The following is a 25,806-nucleotide window of genomic DNA, read 5'->3' on the forward strand; positions in this document are numbered from 1 at the left end:
AAAAGAGTGCTATAGTGCTTCACAGCCCTCTCCAAGCAGTTTACAGAGTCAGAATATTGCCATTATCTATCTAGGTTCTCATTTCACTATCCTCAGAAGAATGGAAGTCTGAGTCAACGTTGAGCCAATCAGAACCAAACTCCTGACAGTAGGCATAGTTAGCTGCAATACTACATTCTAAACACTATGTCAACCGGTGTAGATGTACTGTAATCCCATTTCTATAAAAGATATGAGTGGCTTAAAGCAGATAAGATATTATAATTTACCTTAAGTAGTTAATAATTATGTAGTATTCTTTTTCCTCAGCACTTAAACTATGCTATATAGTACCTAGAAAAATACATTGATGCATTTGGACACTTAAAGCAAAAAGTAAATAAATAGAAAACTTACTTATATATCAGTTTTGCAATGTTTCCTGTAAATTTTCAGATAACCCTTACAAAAATATGTAATTATTATTTACATTCTTCATTTTGATAAAGACTATGTATGACGCCCAAAACAGCATGTGATTTATATCACAGATGGCATTTGAATAAAGATCATATTTTTCAATCTAAAAAAGTTTTATGGAAAACAAATTTACTTTATTGTAACCAAATAAAATCAATTGTTTTAGTTTTAAAGACATAAGATTATTTGGACTACAGTACTAATAGTCATCAAGTTTTGAAAAAATAATAGCATCCTCACTATTAAAGATGTTAATAGCGTCTTTGATGATCAAATAACAGTTAGAATTCTTGTCATGAAGAGAGTTTATATATCTATTTACTTTAAAATCTCTAAATAGCAAGAGAATATTTGGTTACTATATTGTCCAGTAAGAACAATGTAGGAATGGACAGTATTGTTTAGTGTTTTATACTGCTGCTGCTGCAATAATCACCCACTTAAGACTGCCATAGATAGGACGATGAATTATAATTCTTCCTTTAATAATGAAAGACAAAAGCTGAAATTTTTATCTCCCTTTGAGAATATGCTTCAAATGGGATTTTGAATGGTCAAGTATAGCATTCTACGATAAGGTTGTATTCATTAGAAATATATTCTATTAAATACAAAGAGACACACACATTTTGAATGAACAAATATAGAAATATAGTCCAGAGCATTGCTTCTAAATTCACTGTCTGGGAGCAATATCCATTAAACTTACGGTAGTAGTAACTATTTTGTGAATATATGTAAGATTCTACTTCAAACTAATTTATATTGCAAAAATCTATAAACTGATAATTTATCCCAATGAACATGCATAAGTTCAACCCATACAATGGTTTTTACATAGGCAAAATATTTCAACTCGTGTCAATTAAGCAGAATTTCATTTTCTTTTCAGAAAAGAAAAAAATATTATGGAAAAAAGCAAATGTGAACAGAAACAACAGCTAAAGTTAAGCTGATACTTTAGGATACAAATGTTACACAAACTTTTGTAGTCTTCCCTATGTTGTTTTAGATAAATCACCATTTAGCACTCAGAAAGTTCAGGTATGATTCAACTTGTTACAATTGGCATGGCTTAAATAGTTGTGCGAAGTCTTTTAAGAGTGCAAAACTAGACTTCTCTGAAGGCATTACTCAACGTTACCTCCCGTGCCAAGGCATACTTGAAAAGATTTAAAAGCAGACTGATTTGGAGAAAGAACATCCCCTCGCCCTCTTATTTCCTGAATGCCTCTTGCCTTACTGCCATTCAATTCCTGCCCAGACGTGCAACTACATATTGAAGGAGTAGCTAGTAAGTTTGGCCACGGGATAGGAACCCCAAGGAAAAGGGTTAACAGCTGCAACATGTTTGCCTTTCTAGAGGGCCGAACACCTTTTGGATTTTCCTACAAGACGCCGCGAGCCAATTTACATCCTCTCGCCCAGCGGTGCGCCCTCAAATTGCCTTACCCCGAGCGAGCCAGTCTGCACAGACTTTCCCATGCCTGTGCAGCAAACTAACGGAGGCTCGGAGCATTAACGTTGCTGCCATGCTGCTTGCCCGCCTCAGTTCCGCGACCTCTAGTAAGACGCCACCACCTTCTTCGCTCCCTTCGCTTGAGCTCCACTGGCTGTGGCGGAGCACGGAAGGAGGCGGAGAAAAAGAGTGACATCCAAAACCACCAATCGCTGTTTTTGATTGGCAGCAAATCGCCCAATCAAACCAGACGTTCTCCAGACGGTGACCTGCCGCGGCTCCTCCCTATCCCATGGTAGGCGTCGTTTTCTCCAGAAATATGAAACTAAAACATAAAATCCTTGCTACGAAATTTGTGTCGATGGAATGCAAACTTCCCGCAGCAACTAGGCTTGTATTACAATTCCTATCAGTCCTAGCCGCAGGAATTATAGGAGAAACAGTTCATTGTAGCTATTCGGGGATAGCTAAATTAAATGGCAAGAAAACAAGGAAAGAGGTTTTTTTAATGGTTAAACTATTTCTCTGTCATCCCCATTTTTTTAAAAAAAACTCATCTCCTGCAGCTAAGGCACTGCAAGGGAAAAAAGTGAATTAAATATTTTTGTATAAACGACCATTTTACATGCAGTTATAATAAACTATTAATGTAACTAATTATATTATATAAAAACTCCAATAAATGTAACTGTGAAACTGACAGGGTGAAATATGTCTTATTTTTACAATTTATCATCGACTTCATTGTAAAAAAGCAACCCCCAAATCACAGAACGATACAAACCAATTCAACCGTGAACATATGGTAATAGATCAGAAGGAAAAAGGATACAAGGTGCCCCAGCAATACTTTATTCAAAATTCCAGGTGAATAGAATGTCTTAAACAAGTTCCAAGGACAACAAAATCCATAACTGAATAAGGAAGGTATTCCAATTTAATAGCTGTAATCCATTTATGTAATTTATTTAATTGGATTTGTATGCTGCCCCTCTCCAAGGACTCGGGGCAGTTCACAACATATATAAGAGACAATGATAAAACCAATCCAATTAATACATAAAAACAATCCATAAAAATCTACTTTAAAAACTTCCATTACCAGTCATTCAAGAATCGTGCTAAAAACATTCGTTGGTCGGGGAAGATCTAATAACCACAGGCAATGTTCCCTCTAATTTTTTTTCGGTGTGGGCAGAAAAGTATAGTGTCTGAGCGACAGTCCCTTTGGGACTGGGCGGCATAGAAAAATAAATAAATAAATACATACATACATACATACATACATACATACATACATACATACGAAAAAAATTCCCTTTTTTTATTAAAACAAATTAATAATAAAACAAAACCAAAATCTATTACTATTATTATCTTCTCTTTTTCCATCCCTGTCTCCTCCCCCCTTGTGTGTGTGTGTGTGTGTGTGAACTCTTGAACCATTTCAAATTAGAGGTGAGCTATTGGAAATGGTTCAAGAGTTCACACACACACACACACACACAAACGGCTGGGGGTTTTTTTCTCTGTTATTTTTTGGGTGCTTTTTACCATATGCTTTAAATCAAGAGTCATTTCTCTCTCTTTCTCTCTCCTCCTCTTGGTCTCTCTCTCTCTCTCTCTCTCTCTCTCTATTGCTTTCTTTCTCTCTCACTCTTTCTTTCTTTCTATCTCTCTTGCTTTCTTTCTCTTCTCTCTCTTGCTAGCTCTCTCTCCCCCCTTTCATCTCTCTCTTTCTCTCACACTCTTTCTTCCTATCTCTCTTGCTTTCTTTCTCTTCTCTCTCTTGCTATCTCTCTCTCCCCCCCTTTCTCTCTCTCTCTTAGCAGCGGCATAAGTAGAGGCAGGGCAGGCGTTCCCGAAGGGCAGGGTGATCAGCTGTGAGGCGGAGCTCCGGAACTGAGGCACCGATGGCGAGGGGGCTACGAGAGCGCTTTCTCCCAGCCCCCTCGCCATCGGTGCCTCAGTTCCGGAGCTCCACCCCATAGCTGATCATCCTGCCCTTCGGGAACGCCTGCCCTGCCTCTACTGCAGCCCCCTTGCTGGAAGTCTGGGATGAAAGTGCTCCCAGCGAAGGGGCTGCGAGAGGGGTGGGGCGGGCATTCCCGAAGCCCGTGGAGAAAGCCCTCTCTCGCAGCCCCCTGGCTGGCAGCGCTTTCGTCTCGCAGCCATCGCCACCACGGGAGAAGTCGCACGCCAAGGCAGGAGGCAGAGGAGGAGGAGAGGGGGCGGATCGGGCGAGCGTGGGGCAGGGCCGAGAAGCCAGCGGCGCGAAGGGCTGGAGGCACGGTGGGGAGGCAGGGGCGGCCGCACCTCCCCGCTCCCACCGCGGGCTGGCAGGGGGATGGGGAGCGCGCGCCCATGGAAAAGGGCGCAGGGGGGTAATTGGGGGTGCGCGCCTGCTCACGGGCGCAGCTTACAGGGAACGGTGACCACAGGCCTGGTGACAAAGATGTGTTTTTAGGCTCTTTTGGAAGGCAAGGAGGGTGGGGGCAGTGTGAATCTCCAGGGGGAGCTGATTTCAGAGGGCTGGGGCCCCCACAGAGAAGGCTTTTCCCCTACGTCCCACCAGCCAACATTGGTTGACAGGACCCTGAGTAGACCCACTCTGTGGGACTTCACCGTTCCCTGGGATTTGTGTGGCAGAAGGCGGTCTCAGAGATAGTCTTGTCCTATGCCATGTAGGGCTTTATAGGTGATAATCAACACTTTGAATTATGTCCGGAAACAGATTGGCAGTCAATGCAATCCACGGAGTGATGATGAGATATGGGCATGCCTTGCCAGGCCCAAAACCACTTGCGCGGCTGCATTTTGGACGTTCTAAAATTTCCGAACACTGTTCAGAGGTAGCCCCATGTAGAGAGCATTGCAGTAGTCGAACTTCGAGGTGAGAAGGGCATGAGTGACCGTAAGCAAAGACACCCTGTCCAAATAGGGCCACAACTGGTGCACCAGGCAGACCTGGGCAAGCGCCCTCCTTGCCACAGCTGACAGATGGTGTTCTAAAGTCAGCTGTGGATTGAAGAGGATGCTGAAGTTGCGAACCCTCTCTGAGGGGATCAATAATCCCCCCCAGTGTGATGGACGGACAGATGGACATGTCCTTGGGAGACAGTACCCAGAGCCACTCCGTCTTGTCTGGATTGAGTCTGAGCCTGTTGGCACCCATTCAGAACCTTGGCAGCCTCCAGACGCATTTTCACTCATGAATCCTAACTGCCGAGGGCCTAGATAATTGGCTTCTTCCAAGGACTGCTGGAGCTGGAGCGACACCACCTTCTCAACAACCTTCCCCATAAATAATAATAATAATAATAATAATTATTATTATTATTATTATTATTATTATTTATTAGATTTGTATGCCGCCCCTCTCCGAGGACTCAGAGCGGCTCACAACAACAATACACAATGTCCAAATCTAATATTAAAAACAATTTAAAAGGGAAGGTTGGAGACAGGACAATAGTTGTTAAATATGGCCGGGTCCAGGGAAGGCTTCTTGAGGAGGGGGCACACAAGTGCCTCCTTATAGGGAGCTGGGGAGGACCCCTCCCTCAAAGAAGCGTTTGTAATCTCCTGGACCCAGTTCCATGTCACCTCCCTGCTGGCTGAAACCAGCCAGGAGGGACACGGGTCCAACAAACAGGTGGTGGAACTCACAGCTCTAATAGTCTTGTCCACTTCATCAGGTGTCACCAGGTCAAACTCACTCCAAAGAGGTAGACTAAGACGGGCCCCTGTCACCTTGACTGACTCGTTGTCGGCCGACTGCACTCCAATTGGAGTCAAGATCAGTCTAGATCTGAGTGATTTTATCTGCAAAAAACTTGTTAAATGCTTCAGCACTACCCTGCAAGGGTTCTTCAACTTCCCCCTGATTAAGAAGGGAGCGAGTCACCCTAAACAGGGCAGCTGGGTGGGATTCAGCAGACACAATCAGGCCAACATTGTAAGCGTGTCTTGTCGACCTGATCACCACTTTGTAAATCTTAATATGAGCTTTTACAAGTGTTCAGTCAGATTCGGATCTGGTCTTTCTCCAACGCTTCTCCAGACTTCTCTTCTGGCGTTTCATTCCCCGGAGCTCCTCGGTAAACCAAAGAGATCTCCAGGGTCTGTTGCCAGAGAGAGGTCACAAAGGCGCAATTCAGTCTAGAGCCTCCGTCGCAGCTGTATTCCAGTCTGCAGCAAGAGACTCTGCCAAACTGTGTACAAGTGAATCCGGCAAAACCCCAAGCACTCTTTGAAAACCTACTGGATCCATCAGGCATCTGGGGCAGAACCGCCTAATCGGTTCCGCTTCCATTCTTAAAATTGCCAGTAATTTTTTTTACTAAAGCCATGCTAATGCTATCCAGGAACAAGGAAAAAAAATCTTGCTAGATAACATTTTACTTTAATAGAAAGTTAAAACTTCTTAGAAACACTTCTACAGGCTAAACAGGATGTCTGCTTAATTCACACAGGAATTACATAATCATAATATTTCCATTTTGTTGAGATCAAGCCTACACTTGAGCAAAAGGAAGTGTTGTGATTTGATATCAAAAAGCATCCTATAGATATGATAAGTTTATAGGATGTTTTTCTTACATAATGGCTTTTTGTTGATATTATTGAGAGCTCATTTGCAGATTTGAATATCAGACAACACTCAATATTTTTGCAGATATCTCCATGTTTGGAAGTTTGGGTGGGTGAGAGGCGGGGAGGGGGGGACACAAGAGCAAAATAGGCCATACATGATACCATGATATTTCGTATCATTGTCCAAGGAGATTATGAGGCATATGCTATTGTTTAACACTTTCTAGCAAAATTAAATGATTGGGACTTTCCCTTCCAAACTGAATCTGAATGAAAAACTAAAAATCCTGGATATATCCCTTTTGTTCCTAGGAAATAAAAACTTGTTATGTTGAAAACATAACTTATAAGTTATAAATAGCAGTTCATTTTCATATTGGCTGCCTTGTTTTGTTTTATTTGAGTTAATAGCCAACCCAGTGACTCAGAAGTAAAGCTTACAGCATAAACTCTCAAAATTTATCATTTTTTACTTTTTAAGTTTCAATTTTATTCTCAGTGAGACTTATGAATTTGATCTTTGGAACTTGAGTTTCCTAACTTGAAAATTATGGTTTCTGACTTGTTATTTCCAGGTTATTGATTTAATTTGATTTCATATATGCATTGTCACAGATTTGGCCTTCACATATAATAAGCTATGTGGGAAATTGGGTCAAAACATTTATTATCCATTGACTTTTTCATTCATGGATATTTTCTGGCCTTTTGTTTTAAGAACACTGTATCTGATTAAAGCTGATGTTAAAAATATGAATAAAAAACCAAAAAGTGTAAAGAGAATCATTGTACTATATTGGTAAGTTTGTATTGTAATATAAATTTTCTAACAAACTTGTTCATATCTTTTTCCATAAATTGTAGGATATTAAAATTAGAATAAAAGAAGTAACTATTAACTTCACACTTTTTTCCATATTGTAACAAATATGGTTAGAGGAATGGAGGCTAAAACATGAAGATTGAAGGAACTGGGTACATCTAGTTTAATGAAAAGAAGGAATAGCAGTGCTCCAATATCTCAAGGGTTGCCACAAAGAAGAGGGAGTCAAGCTATTCTCCAAAGCTCCTGAGGGTAAGACAAGAAGCAATGGATGGAAGGTAATCAAGGAGAGAAGCAGCTTAGAACTAAGGAGAAATTTCCTGACAGTTAGAACAATTAATCTATGGAACAGCTTGCCTCCAGAAGTTGTGGGTGGTCCCATATTCAATTTGAAATTATGGATAAAAGGATAAATTCGGATAATGAAACTGAGTTGGGACAATTGATGGGACGGTGGGACAAGGTAAGCAATGACGAGCAGAATCCGAGACCAAGCTACAAGAAATAAATTGGAATCACTCTACAATATGTAAATAGATATGTTGCTCTTGGATCAAGTGGACTATACAAGAAACACCCCCGATTTGGTGGTGGGGAATGTGTGTGCTTCTGGGTGATGGGTACATTTCACTATGCACTGTTTTATGTTGTGTGTAATATAAATTTGTTAAAAATTAATAAAATAATTTTAAAAAAAACCAGAAGTTGTGGGTGCTCCAACACTGAATGTTTTTAAGAAGATGTTGGATAACCATTTTTCTGAAGTGGTGTAGGTTTTCTTGCCTAAACAAGGGTTTGGACTAGAAGACCTCCAAGAACTCTTCTAACTTGTTATTTCTATAGACATGTACATTATTTGATATCCCTATCATGATCAGATCACAGTTGAAAACTATGGTAGTTTATTTAGAGCACCCTCCAAGGAGGCTTGTTAGCTTGGATCCAGATGAAATTCAGAAGGAACTGGGGTTTAAACTGCTTGGAATAGGAAGAGAACCGAGACTCTTAATTGACTTGCACCCAACATAACCTGTATATCTTTTTGTCCCCTTTCGTAAACAGAGGAATTGAGAGGGTTGAAATAAATAAAAAGACTTATAGAACACTGTTGGAGAAAGACAATAGACAAGACCTGTTATTAAGACCTTGTGGCAATCACGTGGTGAGTACAAGTATTTCTGTGCACTAATTGTATCCGCAGATAATCAGCCAGTGACCTAGTTCAATGTGAGCCATTTTCTTCTAGGGAAGGAGGATACAGAGGGGCTTGCCAAAGAATTTGCTGATTTCCTTAGACAAAATCATTCAGCTTCATTCCCAGTTAGATACCAGTATAGTTGCTAGTTTGATGGAGGCACCCAGGGCAGATTCTTATCCAGTTATCTGGAATAGTTTGACCCTGCTACTCCTGAAGAAGTGAACAGTGTCCTAGGAAGCATGAGCTCTAACCAGAGGCAGGTTCCTCCCGGTTCAGACCGGTTCCATGGAACCAGTAGTAACTTGGCAGTTTGGGTTGCTCGAACCACCGGCAGCAAGGTAAGCCACAATCCACCCCTGGCTCAAACATCTGTACTTTATATCCATTAGAGAAGGAAAGTCTTGGATCAAAAGTAAAGGGATCACTTTTATCTGATAGGTTTATTTGTTTTAAATATAAACTTTACTCTCAATATGTAGAGTTAAGGAAGGCTGAAGTTCATTCACAAGTTCTGTCTTTTGCTAGATTGGATGTTTCCATTAATAGGTATTAAATCTGCACCATCAATTTAGATTTGAAAAAGAATAACTACTCATTGCTTCAATAATAATATTTAATATTCAAACATATTGATTAAATTTTTTTGGGGGGGATACATTTGTATACATATAAATCTCAAATAGTCTGGAAAATGTTAAACTCCAAATTAGATCATCTAGTCAGCATGGCCTGTGTTGAAAAAAAAAGGAGGGAACCATAATCTAACAACAATTGGAAAATCTCATGTTATGTCCTCACAGCTGAACTGTTTAAGAGGATTGGACTAGGTAGGACATAAGCATTGTACAATACGTACTTGCTTCCCAATCCAAATACAGTGTTCCCTCGACTTTCGCGGGGGATGCGTTCCGAGACCTCCCTCGAAAGTCGAATTTCCGCGAAGTAGAGATGCGGAAGTAAATACACTATTTTTGGCTATGAACAGTATCTCAAGCCTTCCCTTAACACTTTAAACCCTTAAATTACAATTTCCCATTCCCTTAGCAACCATTTAGATTATATACTCACCATGTTTTTTTATTAAAGTTTATTTTAAAAAATATTTATTAAAGGCGGATGAAAGTTTGGCAATGACATATGGCGTCATTGGGTGGGAAAAACCGTGGTATAGGGGGGAAAACCGTGAAGTATTTTTTAATTAATATTTTTGAAAAAACGTGGTATAGACTTTTCGTGAAGTTTGAACCCGCGAAAATCAAGGGAACACTGTATTAAGCTGTTTTGTAAGTGATATTATGAAGTCTTAGATAACTCTTATCTGAAACTATGGCTGATTAGTCTACTATACTAAGACTCAATAACAAACTATGATTTATTGACTATACCAAAAATTGGTTATGTCCACCCATTGTTAAACACACTAATCCCTGGAGAACAAGGTAGATAAGCAGTGAAGTCATTATCTCCTCCATTCTGGTGAAATGAAATATGAAAAAAAGGTGAGAAGGGCAGTTTTCAGTTACTCTACACTCTGCTCCAATAACTGCTTTTTGGAACTGGAATACCTTTTGAGAGATGAAAAGAAGGAAGGGCCAATCCCGAAGACAAGGAGGGGCCAGTCATGATCATTGTCAACAGTATGAACAGAAGTTTCCAGTTAATGGAATGATCCCTATTGTTTATCAGCATAGACCACGAATGGGTTCTAAGCTGATTCGCTTCCTCTTGTGCCTCTTGGGTGTGTACACTCAGTACAAAAAAATCCAGGGGGAAAAGGAGAAAACAAGATGACAACCACATGCACAGTACCAGAAACTGTGCATGCTCAGAATTTTTTTTTTAAAAAAATTCAAATTGTTTTTAATTAAAAAAAACAACGATGGCAGCGCTCACGGACAGGCACCAACCTGGGTCCATAATGTCACCAGTGGATCGCTACCAGTTCGGGCGAACTGGTCCAAACCGGGAGGAATCCCCCCCTGGTATAGACTGCAATTTATAAAGCTGCATCTTTGTGTATAAATAATGAGCCTCTTATGGAAAACAGTGATGAACACTATCTCCGGGACCGCCTTCTGCCACACGAATCCCAGCGACCGATTAGGCCCCACAGAGTTGGCCTTCTCCGGGTCCCGTTGACGAAACAATGTCGTCTGGCGGGACCCAGGGGAAGAGCCTTCTCTGTGGCGGCCCCAACCCTCTGGAATCAACTCCCCCCAGAGATTAGGATTGCCTCCACCCTCCTTGCCTTTCGCAAACTCCTTAAAACCCACTTCTGCCACCAGGCATGGGGAAGTTAATTCCCCTGGGCTGTTTCCGTTTTATGTATGGTTTGTCTGAGATGTATGACTGTTTTTTATATTAAGAGATTTTAAATTGCTTTTAACTATTGGATTTGTACTGTTTGTTGTTGTGAGCCACTCCGGGTCTTCGGAAAGGGGCAGCATACAAATCTAATAATAATAATGAATAAATAATAACATTATAGTGCTACTTTTCCTGTATTACATAAATTGCAATATTTTTTCAGGGTTAATAAGATTTGCTCCTAGGGTAGTATGACTTTACATACTTCCTCTAAGCATTTACTAACTTGCTTAACAACATTCCTTTGAAAGGAATGAAAGTGTACTAAGAAATGAAAGTATGCTAAGCATTGTTTGCATTTGAGCTATTGCAAAATGCACTAGAACAAGGGCTTAAAAACCTGATTGCTGAGGTTATGATTTTTCAGATACTGTATATGAATCTTCAGAATTGCTAGGCCTTACTTCAGTATCGATGTGTATAAAATTGCAAGTGCATGTTTGTAAAAATGAGCCATCAAATACCATAACCTACTACTGAATAAAGTAGAAAAATGTGGGATGGATAGCAACACCGTCAAATGGATTCAAAACTGGCTAACCAACCATACTCAACCTGTAGTGCTCAATGTAACTGCATCTGCATGGATGGATATATGCAGTGGAGTACCCCAAGGCTCTGTTTTAGGCCCAGTACTCATCAACATCTTCATCAATGACTTGGATGAGGGGATAGATGGGGAACTCATCAAATTTGAAGATGACACCAAACTAGCAGGAATAGCCAACATTCTAGAAGATAGGCACAAAATAAAGAAGGATCTTGACAAACTTGACCAATGGGCGCTACTTAACAAAATGAAATTTAATGGTAAAAAAGTAAGGTTCTACATTTAGGCAAGAAAAACAAAATGCACAGGTAAAATATATGAGGTACATTGCCCAACAGTAGCATCTGTGAACGGGACCTTGGGAGTCCTAGTGGACAACCATTTAAATATGAGCCAGCAGTGTGCAACAGCTGCCAAAAAACCCACACAGTTCTAGGCTGCATTAACAAAAGGATAGAATCAAGATCACATGAAGAATTAATACCACTTTATAAGGCCTTGGTAAGGCCACACTTGGAATATTGCATTCAGTTTTGGTTGCCACGATGCAAAAAGGATATTGAGACTCTAGAAAGTGTACAAAGAAGAGCAACAAAGATGATTAGGGGACTGGAGGCTAAAACATATGAAGAACGGTTGCAGGAACTGGAAATGGCTGAAAAGAAGGACTAGGGGAGACATGATAGCAGTGTTCCAATAACTCAGGGGTTGCCACAAAGAAGGAGGAGTTAACCTATTCCCTAAAGCATCTGAAGGTAGAACAAGAAGCAATGGGTGAAAACCAGCAGTGGGCTACGAGCCGGAACGCTAAATTGCGCTCGCTGCCACAGCTCATAAGTTCTTGTGGGGCCAGGCCGATTTTGCTGCTGCACCTGTGGAGGTAGCAAAATCATGTACAGAGCCGCAGGTAAAACCTTGCTGAAACACAGGTGCACCTGGGGCTCCGTGCACGATTTTGCTACCTCCACAGATGCAGCGGCAAAATCACCCTGGCCCCGCAAGAAGTTATGAGCCGCGGCGGCGAGCACAATTTAGCATTCCGGCTCATTGCCCTCTGCTGGTGGAAACTAAACAAGGAGAGAAGTAATTCAGAACAAAGGAGAAATTTCTTGATGGAACAATTAATCAGTGGAATAGCTTGCCTCCAGAAGTTGTGAATGCTCCAACACTGGAAGTTTTAAAGATGTTGGATAACCATCTGTCTGACGTAGTGTAGGGTTTCTTGCCTAAGCAGAGAGTTGGACTAGAAGACTTCCAAGGTCCCTTCCAACTCTGTTGTTATTAAATGTACCTAAAATCAGCATTTTTTTCTTTTGAGTATTTATTTATTTATTAATTAGACTTCTATGCCACCCTTCTCAACCAACTCAGGGCAGCAATTTATAGAAACATAGAAACATAGAAGACTGACAGCAGAAAAAGACCTCATGGTCCATCTAGTCTGCCCTTATACTATTTCCTGTGTTTTATCTTAGGATGGATATATGTTTATCCCAGGCATGTTTAAATTCAGTTACTGTGGATTTACCAACCACGTCTGCTGGAAGTTTGTTCCAAGGATCTACTACTCTTTCAGTGAAATAATATTTTCTCACATTGCTTTTGATCTTTCCCCCAACTAACTTCAGATTGTGTCCCCTTGTTCTTGTGTTCACTTTCCTATTAAAAACACTTCCCTCCTGAACCTTATTTAACCCTTTAACATATTTAAATGTTTCGATCATGTCCCCCCTTTTCCTTCTCTCCTCCAGACTATACAGATTGAGTTCATTAAGTCTTTCCTGATAAGTTTTATGCTTAAGACCTTCCACCATTCTTGTAGCCCGTCTTTATGAGTGCTTTCATGCAAATACAGAGTTGCTAAGGTATAATTTGTTATAGAAAATGTAGCAATGCAGAACTTAAAATATGAATTCCCAGAAAAATAAAAAGCAGTTCCAAAAACAAGAATATTTTATTTTCAGAAAATGTAATTTCTTATGTGTATTGTAGATTAAACACATTTACTCTACCTAGTGTTTAAGATTCCTATATGATTTCCTGAAACATGTTATCAATTATTTTTGCTTTCATACTAAACAACCTGTGCCCAATTAAGTTGTTTGAAAGGTGATTTGATTTCCTTTTCTAAACAGAACAGAATACATCAGTGGGTTAAAAAAAACAGTGGGAGGGTGAACAACTTCCCTCGCCCCTCCCTTGTCCCTCCACCCTTTCTATATAACATTTTAAATGAGACTCTTGGGTGAGATGATCTATCAGTTTGCGCTGAGATATCATCAATATGCAGACGTCATCCAATATCTTTCTTTAGTTCTGCATGGAATTGCATTACCCCAGACAGGCCACAGCAGAATCTGTCTTCGTAGACTCATGGTTCCTGCTTGAAGAGCAGGTGGCAGCCATGGCGAGAGCTTTTGCACACCTCTAGTTGTGGTCATTCCTGGAATATAAAGCTTTATTAAAAGTGAGTCATGGCCTTGTAATAGACTATTGCAACGTGGCTACACAGCACTACCTCTAAAGAGTACTGTATTTTGAAACTTCAACTGATGCAGAATGCATGGATAATAAATAGTTCTTCCGTAGATATAGGGCACATGTAACATCCCTACTGTGTGAGCTGCATCGGTTGTGAGCCATTAGTGGGTTTCACTTACCTTTGCTACCAGTTTGGGAATGGGAGTGCACATGCAAAGCATTTTTGATTACGTCCAGGTGGGTGGACGGAGCCTCCCATTGCCGCTGCTACTAGTTTGAGGAACTAGTGCGATCTGGAGTGACCCACCACTGTTGCCAGAATATTTCTAGGTGCAATTCTGGGTATTGGTTGTCACTTGTATGGCTTGGAACTAACTTATGTGAGGTACGGTAGAAAATTAGCACCCACCCCTCTCCTAGAAGAATGAAAATATTGTGAGAAATATTTAAAAAGACAGACTATTACATTTCTCAAAGGGAGAAATTGAGAAACACCTTTTCTCTTTTTTCAAGATAAGCCTGGAAGCTATAATAACCCTTAAAACCGGGCCATATTAAATATGCCTCTAAAATGTTTCAATTGTATTAAAAGGTAGATAATGGCCACCCAGTTTCTATCCAAACTGTATAATGGAACACATGTAGGTTTGCATCGCTAAAATATAAAATATTTCAAATATCCACTAGGCACTGGAAAAAAATGCAAGTAAGCTATTTCCCCCCTCAGTTTAAGTCAACCTTCAATTATTAAAAAGGCTATTATAGTTTTGAAACAAATAAACTTCGTTACTTTGTTTCAAAATATAAGATCCTTAATTAACCCCTTTCACGCAACTCTGGGCTTTCTTGTCCACAAATAATAATTTAAAAAATACTGAATAAGAATTGGGCTTCCTTGATAGGAATGAGCGTTTAAGGAATACCCCCCTTAAACGGAGTATGTCTATTTGGTGTTTTACTTTATTATTTATACGGTCCTTATCTCATATGTCATATATATTCTCTCCTTATCTATATCTATTTATCTATATCTATATCTATATCTATTCTCTCCTTATCTCTTATATCATATATACTCTCTCCGTCTCATCTACTTCTCTTCTTTTTACTTTCTATCGTCATATATATTACTTAATGTCTATTCTCTTCCATATGTATTGTATATTGGACAAAGAATAAATAAATAAATAAAATAAATATTCCAAAGCTCGTTCGGGGTTTCGTGATCTCTGAGTGGGTTCGTCATAGCAGGAACTACAGATCTTGCCTAAGGGATCCGAAGGCTCAATTCCGAGAAATACACAACGAGCAGATTCTATTTCGATTCCACACACCAGAAACGTCAAAGTCGGAATGCCCAGATAGGCGGAGTCACTGCAGGCCTTTTACGCGCATTGAATCTGCGGAGAAGAGGCGGGCTGAGGGGGCGGAAGTGACTCGTGTAGGTCGGTCTGTGAGGCGTAATGGCGGTTGAGGGCTTGTACGGGTACTAGAATCTCCGATATCCTCCTTGGTGAGAGGTTCTTTCTTAAACCTGTGTTGATCGGAAGGTAAGTTGTAGAGGTTTTCAATGGTGCTATGCGTGCTATTTTGATCGCGTGTGATACGCTAGTGGTCCCCACCACAGTGTAGAGAAGCAGGGGGGGGCGTGAACGTAAACACTCGGCCCGCGGAGGGGTTTTAGATGCGAAACTTAGGTAACTGAGAAGGGAACAGACAGTACGCGTGTATGTAGCCTTGAGGGGGGCGGAGAAGGTCGCGAGGTTGGAGGGAAACCGGATCCCGAACTAAACCTGGCGAAAGGGAAGCGGGTGATCAAGCTAATCTGGATTTGTGAGGAATTACGTAAACTGCGTAACTTGGGAGTTTTGAAGCGGAGCGCTGGCTCGGAGAGGTTAAATTGGAGAAAGGTCACGTACAGTAGAAAGCAACGATTTGCGGATTAAGCGACATGGGAGTTTAGGCTGTGTGGAGTGGCGAAAGGACTCGGCAACTCTTCCCCTGGCTTGGAATCGCGCCAGATTCTGTTCCTGACAGCGAGACGGTTTGTATTTCGGTTGCGTTGAGGGAAGAATCGGCCAAACCCGATCGCCATTCCGTCTTGTTTAATCATAGCCTGTTTATTTGTTTGGGCATTGTGGCATTGTGACCACAGCTGAGTTTACTTGGGAGTGGGAGAAAGGGCAAAGTAGATTTATTAAGTGATTCTTTCCACTTGTTTGTAGCAACCAATGACAAAACTAGTGCAAAGTGATAAGTTCAGCTTCGCCTTTCAAACCTGCTAATTGTATATAATACCCTAAAGACATAGGTTTTATTCTTCACCGCAGCTTGTTTTGGCAAGCAGCTGGTGGCAACATCAACATAAGCCTTCAGTTGTAAACAACAGATAAAAGGTAATCACACAAACAAGAATCACGTGGTTTGTAAATGATTATTGCATGGAAATATATTATTTCTCATTTAAATCACTTTTATAGTTCTCATATAGTTATTAACTAATAAATGTAAAAATATATAAAGCTTGTTAATTTTCAAGGGGACTGAAAATTTTCTGCTCAATATTGCAGTTTTCAATGGAAAACAAAACTTGGTGTTATATTAGTATGAAATGTATACTGTACATTTCATGCTCAATCTTGCTCAATCTTATAGTTACATAAGAAAAAAGAAAATAAGATTGAGCATGTGTATAATAAAAAAGAAAGTTAGATTGAGCATGTGTAAAATTTTCTTTTTTTCTTATGTAAATATAAGATTGAGCATGTGTATATATACATTTCATAAACAGTTCAAAGTTGTAGTTAATGGAATGATGGTTTCTGGATATAGAATGTATAAAAAGTAGTTTCTATTGCTGGTCATGCTGCTTTTTTGAAGGCCATGGCTGTAATAAACCATAATTCTTAATAGACAGGTAGAATTGTAACTTATGTCCAACAGTTATATAGACAAGGACTTACTAATCACCAACTCTTGGTGAGTATCACCTATTAAAAATATTTCTCACATACATACATACATACATACATACATACATACATACATATATATATATATATACTCTTGAATTCATCTTTACTAGCTATGACCTCTATTATTTTTAGTTTATTAGTTTTATTCTTTTTTTCCTTGATATAGTTTCCAGCAAAATGTTGAATGCAATTCTTTAATATTTTCTCAAGTTATTTTGAAATTTCTGAATACCAAAAGTGTTCTTTTATATGAAAATATTAAAGGCTATTTCCACTTAATTTATTATGAGCAAAGAACATAAGATTAGAACTTTCATAAGACAGAGTTTGGTGAAATATCAGAGTTCTCCACAGATGATCAACTCAGTTTTACTAAGCATATTGTAATGGATTTTCTGAATATGGATGAATAGAATTACAAATTTTGTAACTGAACAATAAACCAAACACATAGTGTTAAAAAATTACCTCATAATCAAATTTATGATGGTGATTTTAATATGAAACCCCCCCAAATCTATAACATTAGATAAAAGAGCTGCTTAATTATGTCTTTTATTTGCCTGATTAAAGGAAGATAGAATAATGCAAAGTATTGATGAATAAATGCAAGACAGCTAATCATAGAGTTTAAAAGGAAAGATAAAGATATTTGGGGAAAAAAATTAAACTAAGGAAACAATCACAGCAATACAGAATATATATAGTTTTAGAAATAATATTTCTCAATATCCAATGTTCAGATATTATGAACTCAAACCATTTATAATTTATATTGCAATTCTGAATCTTATCTGGAAATAACATCTTAATGTATTTTTAATGAATTATAAGATTACATTGCTAAACCTCTAAACCAGCATTGCATATTAAATCTTGAAATAGAAACATAGCCCTTATCTGAATAATATTTCAATCCATTATAGTTTCTAATTTAATTTGCAACTTTTGCATGATTGCCAAAATCATCTTGAGACAGAATGCCAAGTTAGCACTCTAGAGAATAAAAATAAAGTATGATTCTTGCTGAAGCCTATTGTTAGCCTCCAGTCTAAAGGTAATAGAAGACCTTGCAAAATTAATTACATTGCAGAATTACTTCTATTATGCACTTACTTTAGAGAGCTATATGAGAAGAAAGCAATTGAAGCATATGAACAGAGAAACAAAAATAGATATTGGTTTTGTGTTAAATACTTTGAAGTGTTATAATGCACTTTATAATAAAAGAGTCTCTTGATAAAAGGAAAGTAAGAAACTTATCTAGTTTGTTTTTCCTTCCATTAAACTCTAATGGGTATTTTGGAACTCTTTATTAAACAATTTGAATGTAAGATTTCATCATAACCTCCTTTAGAATATGCGAATTATTTTTTCACTTGATATGCAAGAGAAACAAGACAATTGTAATTAATGGACCGGAATGCAAAGTAAGTGGTTTAATGCTAAGGTTAATATGCAGAAATATAATCTAAGAGGCCATAATACCATAATAGCAATAATTGTTAAAGAGAACATTAGTGACTTATTTTGATATTTTAATTTTTATATTACCGTATGTCCTTAGAATTTCTAGGGTATGTTCAATGCCATGAGTTAATTGCAAAAATAATAAAGGTGAGTAGAAAACAAAGTTAAAAGATTAGCAACAATATATTTCAACTAAATTCAATGTATCAATATCAATGGAGAGACCAATTTCTTATTTTATTGAAACACTGGCTTATTTAATATGCATAAAAAGGGGACTGTCATTATATAGATGGTGGCTTGTAATATACTGCCAAGCAAGTTTTCAACTTAGCCGAATCTTCTTTCAGGAACATTGGGACTTGATGTGCTGCATTGGTCTAATCCTAGGATCTATAATACCAGGAATAAGTAGATTAAGACCAGACTTTGAGTGCTTTTCAGTGCAACAAAACTCTTGCTGCTGGATAAATTTAGAAAACGAGGCATCATAATATTAAATGATCTGAAAGACAAAAGAGTGATTTATCGAGAAGCTGCATTTATAGAATGCAAAGTATGGAGGAGAAACAGAAATGATATATTTTCATGGAAGCATATATTTAAGTGGTGGTTATGGATAAATTAGATCTGTGTCAATAGAAATGTGCATTTCTGCTCATATTTTGGCATTTTTAGCAATTGTGTGTATTGTAAATATGTAAAAATCTGGATTTTGGTTCTCAGTCCATGGAGAAAGCACAGCTTGTTTAAGGAATGACTGGCATACGCTATGTCATGCCCATGTGCACTTTGTCCCTTTTGTGGCACAGACCTAATATTCAATAGTACTAGTTTGTTAGGATTTCTTTTACATGTAAAGTATGTTTAATGTGGCTATTGCATAGTTTTAAAAAACGGGCTTGAGACCAATTACAATACAGTACTTTTTATTTTTGTTTCCAGAGGAAATGTTATGGTGCAAAGAAATGTTTAAAGGTCATGCATAAAATGAATAAGAAAGTATTTAGAAGAAAAATGGCAGCAATCGGATAATTTATTGTAAATTTATATAATTGTCTATAAGACCTGCTTGTTGGTACATTCTCTGTATTGGTGAACATGTCTTGGGTACAAGAAAGGCCTTAAGCTGGAAGCTGAAAAAACATTATTGTAAGTTATGAATAGGTTGGTGGATATGTGTTTCAGTGCCAACAGTTTAAAAGTACAAACTGTTGGCAGAGTTGAACAGTTGCAGATGAGAACAAAATAGTAAATATTATGCAATGTGTTAATGTGTTGTTGATAATGTGGAAAGTTGATCCCTGCAACTCTCCTGTGGTTTCTAAGGTGTGCACTGTACCTTAGAATGGCTTAGTGTGATCTGAAGAAAAACATTACAGAACATTACAGAATTTCCCAAAATGTATATCTGAAAATAATGTGCATACAATTTTATTGGAAGTTATTAATGTCCCTTAAATAGCTGAGATACTAGTAACGCCAATATTTCAAAAATGCAGGCAATGATATTCTTACCATGAAAGTTTTGGTGCAGAACACAGTATAATTGAAGCTATTTTGTCTGAGTTTTCCATATCTTATCAATAGAAGAGATTGCTATGGTATATCCAAAATTTCCAGAAAAAAATTGTAACTGTTTTTGATAGTTAGGTGTCACATTAAAAATGAGGTAGAGGGTTTTCTGTCAAGGTCTTTTATATACTTGGTGAAGTAAAAGTCTTTAATTTATTAACTAATAATTACTTTAGAGAGTGTTTGTGTATGTGTGTGTGTAACATATTTTTATTCATGTGAAAAGGTAGGGAGATTAGTATAGATCTATTTAGAGCTCTTTTGCTTTCTTCAGCTAGACATACCCTTGCTGGGATTTGAACCAGTAGGCTTCTGCCGGCAGGGCAGAATATTAATTTCTAGGCTGCAGGCTTGCATCCAAATCACACAGAATTCGACAGAAAACATATATGTGTGTGGGTGGGTTGTGTCATATTTATTGTCAGGCCAAATGGCATCACCCGAAATTGGAAACTCCCTAATGATAATGATAATTAAAAGGAAGGGGGATTAGTATAGATCTATTTCGAGCTTATGCTCTCATCAGCTAGCCATACCCTCACTGGGATTTTAACTTGCAGAGTATACAGTATATGTATTCTGCACAACTGAATATATATTCTGCACAGCTGAAGCTATATGTAATGTTCATTATCTCATGAGATTTATGTTCTTGTCAAAAGACTCTGAGAATGATATGTAACATAATATAAAATTATAAAAATATTAAAACTGTGTCCCAAAAACCAATTTCATATCAATTTCATAACATTCTTATCTTCCACTGTTGTACTTTCTCCCTATCACTGGTATTTAGAACATGTCTCTGAACAGAGTTCTCATAATATTCATAACTACTATATCTATTGATAAATCTAGATTCCATAAATTTTTAATTTCCTCTTAAGCCTATTTAATTTACCCAAGCACATATTCTGTTAGCCAGTTATATCAATTATTTAGTTGGTTCTTTTGAACACTTCAGAATTTATTTGAATGTTTACTATCTTGATTAACCCTGCTGTTCTGTTCGGGTCTGTGAGACCCGAAATCAAGGTTTGAGACCCTGTAAAAAATTTTCCCTGCATATCTGAAACTTGAAATTTCATGACTTTTCATCATTTCAGGGGTTCTCTCTATGAGAATTTTTTTTGGGGGGTGGGAGGTTTCTTTCTTGCTGAAAAAAAAAACCTCCCTAATGTTATGTTCCCGGGTCACCCTGACCCGGACCGAAAACTCTTCATTTGCAGTGCTTATGTTTGGTCTTTTTGAAAGCTTTTTTCACTTGGAAAGTAGTCTGAACATTTCTTCACACAATGGAATGAAAATTGAACTGAAAAAATTAATCCTTATTGGTTTATTTTGCCCATAAATGTGCCTCCCCCCCCATTTTTGTGAAAGTTTTTTCAATTTATGGATAGTTTTGCTTGCAAAATGCAGTCTATTTTACTGGAGTTGGTGTGGGAATGGTACCTTGAACATTTCTGAATATAAGAAAAATATAAAGGAACTGAAAAAAATGATTCTTACTGTTTTTTTAACATCAGAAATAAGGCCTCCCCCCCCCCCCCCTGGCTGCTTGCAACAATTTTCACTTTTTATTTTTTTATGCTCCAAATCCGAAATATTCTTTAAAATCTTACGCATTCATTTACTCAATTTAACAATGCTGATCATCAAAAAAATATTTGTGGGGGTGGGGGAAAAAATTTTTTCTTGGCAAAAAAAAAGTCACATTTACTCTGTTCGGGTCATATAGACCCGGATCAAAATGATTTTTTTTAGGTACTTGAATTTGGTCTTTTTGAAAACTTTTTCCACTGGAAAACTAGTTTGAACATTTATGAACATAATGATATGAAAATTGAACTGGAAAAATTGAGACTTATATTTTTATTTTGATCAAAAAGCCCCTCCCCCCATCCTTTTTGAATTTCGTGTCAATTTATATTTTTTAAGGCTACAAATCCCTAAGGAATTTTCCCCCAAAAGGTTTGATATACTAAATTGAACAATCCTGAACATAAGAAAAATATAAATGAACTGAAAAAAATGACTCTTATTGGTTTATTGTTTTATACTCGAGTATAAGCCTACTCGAGTATAAGCCTATTTGAGTATAAGCATGGGGGCCCATTTATGAGCAAAATAAACCAATAAGGATCATTTTTTCAGTTTAATTTTCATATCATTATGTTCAGAAAGGTTCAAGCTACCAATCCCACACCAAAATAGAATAGTAAAATAGAATGCATTTTGCAGGCAAAATTATCAATAAACTCAAAAGTTTTGATATACTAAATTGAACAATCCTAAACATAAGAAAAATAGAAATGAACTGAAAAAAAATGATTCTTATTGGTTTATTTTTGAATATAAGACCATATCATTTTATACTCGAGTATAAGCCTACTCGAGTATAAGCCTATTTGAGTATAAGCATGGGGGCCCATTTATGAGCAAAATAAACCAATAAGGATTAATTTTCTCAGTTCAATTTTCATATCATTGTGTGCAGAAATGTTCAAGCTACCAATCCCACACCAACTTTAGTAAAATAGAATGGATTTTGCAAGCAAAACTATCCATAAATTGAAAAAACTTTCACAAAAACGGGGGGGGAGGCACATTTATGTGCAAAATAAACCAATAAGGATTAATTTTTTCAGTTCAATTTTCATTCCATTGTGTGCAGAAATGTTCAAACATGTTTCCAGGTGAAAAAAGCTTTCAAAAAGACCAAACATAAGCACTGCAAATGAAGAGTTTTCGGTCCGGGTCAGGGTGACCCGGGAACATAACATTAGGAACTTTTTTCGAACAGAACAGCAGGGTTAAAAAGGACTCATATAATTGTAACAAACCCACTGCAAAGCTCAGTAACAGCAACTGAGATTCTTGGCTTTATTTCATTGTTTGCTTTGAATTATTGTTTAACAAATGTCTTGTGATAATGTTCAATGTCATTCTGTAAATGCTAACTTTATTTGTTTGGGAATGAGTGCAAAAACATAATCACATATATGTATTGATCATTCTGTCATGTTTACTAGCACTTTTAAAGAATGATATGTTGCTTAAACTACACATTGATCCTTTCTCTGTACATTTTAAAATTTTAATAATTTAACCCTCTATGAGCTGCAGTGGTGCTGTGGTTAAAATGCAGTACTGCAAGCTATTTCTGTTGACTGCCGACTGCCTGCAATTTGGCAGATCGAATCTCACCAGGCTCAAGGCTGACTCAGCCTTTCATCCTTCTAGGATCGTAAAATAAGGACCCAGATTGTTGGGAGCAATATGCTGACTCTGTAGACCGCTTACAGAGTGCTGTACAGCCCTGTGAAGTGGTATACAGTGATCCCTCGAGTATTGCGAGGGTTACGTTCCAAGACCCCTCGCGATACTCGATTTTTCGCAATATAGTGGTGCGGAAGTAAAAACACCATCTGCGCATGCGCGCCCTTTTTTCCATGGCCGTGCATGCGCAGATGGTGTTTTTACTTCCGCAACTGGCCCAGGGAAGGTTCCTTCCGCCGCCCAGCAGCTGATCTGCTCGGCAGCGCCACAAAGGGGAAACCCCGATCTTCGGCTCCTCGCTGCTGCCGCGCCCGCCGCTTGTCCGCCCGCCGCTTGTCCGGCCGCCGAACTTCCGGGTTTGGCTTCAGGACTCAGCTGGGAAGCGGCGTGGCTGTTTTAAAAGGTCGCAGCCAGCCTGGGGGGCTTCCCAGCACCCCCCGAACCCTGGTTGGGGGTTCGGGGGGGTGCTGGGAAGCCCCCCAGGCCGGCTGCGACCTTTTAAAACAGCCGCGCCGCTTCCCAGCTGACTCCCGAAGCCAAACCCGGAAGTGGTTTTTTTTTTAATTAATATTTTTTTAAAAATCGCGATATAGCGTTTCGCGAAGATCGAGATCGCGAAACTCGAGGGATCACTGTATACTGTAAGTCTAAATGCTTTTGCTTTATAGTAGGGGTGTCAAACTTGATTTCATTGCATCGGGGTTGTGTTTGACTTTGGATGCTGGCGTGGATGTAGCCAGAGTGGACATGGGCAGCTTGCAATCACTTTTGTCAGGGGTCACTGTGGTGACCCAAGCACTTTGCCAGTGAAAATGGGCTCCTGAGCTCCATTTTTGGCCAAGATGGCCTCCTACAGCCCTCTGCCATTCAAAAGCAACTTTGTGGGCTGCACCTGCCCCCTGGCCTCCATTTTCAGCTACAATGGCCTCTTGCAGCCCTCCTGCTGGCAGAGGGCTGCTAGAAGCCGTTGCAGCTGAAAACAGGGCCTGGGAGTGCTGCACATAGCCCTTTGGAACTCTGTTTTTGCTGCAGAGGCACCATGGCTGGTCCTTTGCTGTTTCCAGGACAGTCTTGTGGGTCAGATCTAAGCACCCTGTGGGCTGGATGTAGCCCCTGGGCTTTGAGTTTGACACCCCTGCTTTATAGTGTTCTCCTAAAGAATGACTCAGGGACAAAATTATAACTTTCTAGTTGCTTTAAATAAATGTAATAGTATATTATCATGTTTCAAATTGTTGCTAAACCGTAGAAATGTAGCAATATTTTATTATTAAAAATTTCACTCAGTCCCAAATGCAAAATAATGGCTAAGATTTTCCATCCTGAAATTTGGGGTGGCTAAACTTCTAATAATCAGAAAAATAATGCTCACAAGCCATACATGTAACATCCTGTGCTGTATTTTCTTTTAACAAGTATTTAACAAAAGCAAGCTACTAGAATATAAAATAAGAGCAGACGCCAGTCCCTGCTAGCACTCATGATGTTACCTTGTTTGAGTTTTGAAATGTTTTCAAGAAAACAACCGAGCTCAGAAGATATTAAGGACCTCTTATTCCAATCCTAACCTACAAATATTATTTTATGCAAATATGTAACAAACACTTTCTTTCAAAATGTTTTATGGAATTTATTTCCTCAAAGGCATGAAATATTAGAAGGGATCACAAATATTGGGCATGAATTCCGTGCAAAGGAAATTAAAAGGCAAAAAATGAGATTGAAAATGAAAAATGGAGTCTGAAACCAGCTCTTATATAATTTTTGAATAATTGAAAAATGCATTATGAAACTATTAATATTTACGAAGGCATCTCCCCTGTATTAAAATTACAGGTTTTGTGCTAATATTTTAATTGTTGGAGAACTCAATCATAGAGGACTATAATTTTATTTTATTTAATTTTAATAAAGTTAAACACTCTGACACTCTGTCATGTCTGTCACATGTGCTCAGTGTGAACTCAGTGTGAACATCTGTGAAGCACACAGGGTGCCAGTGGCGAATTTGCCAATCCTGGTGTTCTGTGACAAATGCCAAGAGTCCTGCATGGTGTTGGGCTGTGAGCACAACCCCCACCTGTGGATGTCGGGCCTTCATACTGTTTGTGCAGACACATGCACATTTGTGGCCTGCTAGAGGTCATTTTGCAGGGCTCTGGCAGTGCTCCTGTTCCTCCTTGCACAAAGGCGGAGGTAATGGTCTTGCTGCTAGGTTGTTGCCCTCCTACAACCCCCTCACAAGCAGCATCGGCAGGTAATGAGGTGTGTGGCTGGCACAAAGAACAGAGAGGCGACAGCGGTGATGGGACTTCCTGCAGCAGGACAACATAGTCACTTGTCAGTTGTTCGTTCCTGCAGCTGTGCATGTGCTTCCAGCCATGCTTCCCAGGCTCTGCAGCTATGCAACTGCTACTGGATGTGTTGTTAATGTTGCCACTTATGCCCAGACCTGGCCAGGAAAGTGGTATACTGACAAACAGTGGGCTGGCGCTGTCCTGACGGCCCTGTCCTGATGTGTCCCACCGTCTCTTGGAGCAAGACTCTGTTTCTGCTTTTAGCTGCACGTCTTTC

At 38.8% G+C, this 25,806-nt stretch overlaps 2 protein-coding genes across 7 annotated transcripts in view; one reads left to right on the top strand and one right to left on the bottom strand.

The window, feature by feature from the left end:
- The window catches only part of HIBADH (3-hydroxyisobutyrate dehydrogenase), a 102,258-nt gene extending 100,176 nt beyond the window's left edge, over positions 1 to 2,082 (bottom strand). The window contains exon 1 of the mRNA XM_070729401.1: positions 1,912 to 2,082. Within this exon, the coding sequence (XP_070585502.1) occupies positions 1,912 to 1,993 (82 nt within the window). The 5' untranslated portion in view covers positions 1,994 to 2,082. The remainder of the gene's footprint in view (positions 1 to 1,911) is intronic.
- A 13,247-nt stretch (positions 2,083 to 15,329) lies between these two features.
- Positions 15,330 to 25,806, top strand: part of TAX1BP1 (Tax1 binding protein 1) — a 58,837-nt gene continuing 48,360 nt past the window's right edge. For 2 of the 6 annotated variants that reach the window (XM_070729306.1, XM_070729310.1), the window contains exon 1: positions 15,330 to 15,483. The gene's annotated coding sequence lies outside the window, so the exon portion shown is untranslated. Of the gene's footprint in view, positions 15,484 to 15,616; positions 15,978 to 16,166; positions 16,330 to 25,806 lie in introns of those variants that run through there. The other 4 variants (XM_070729309.1, XM_070729311.1, XM_070729313.1 and 1 more) reach the window with 3 other exon arrangements.

The sequence above is a fragment of the Erythrolamprus reginae genome, chromosome Z (genome assembly GCF_031021105.1).
Source record: "Erythrolamprus reginae isolate rEryReg1 chromosome Z, rEryReg1.hap1, whole genome shotgun sequence".
NCBI classification, from domain to species: domain Eukaryota; kingdom Metazoa; phylum Chordata; class Lepidosauria; order Squamata; family Dipsadidae; genus Erythrolamprus; species Erythrolamprus reginae.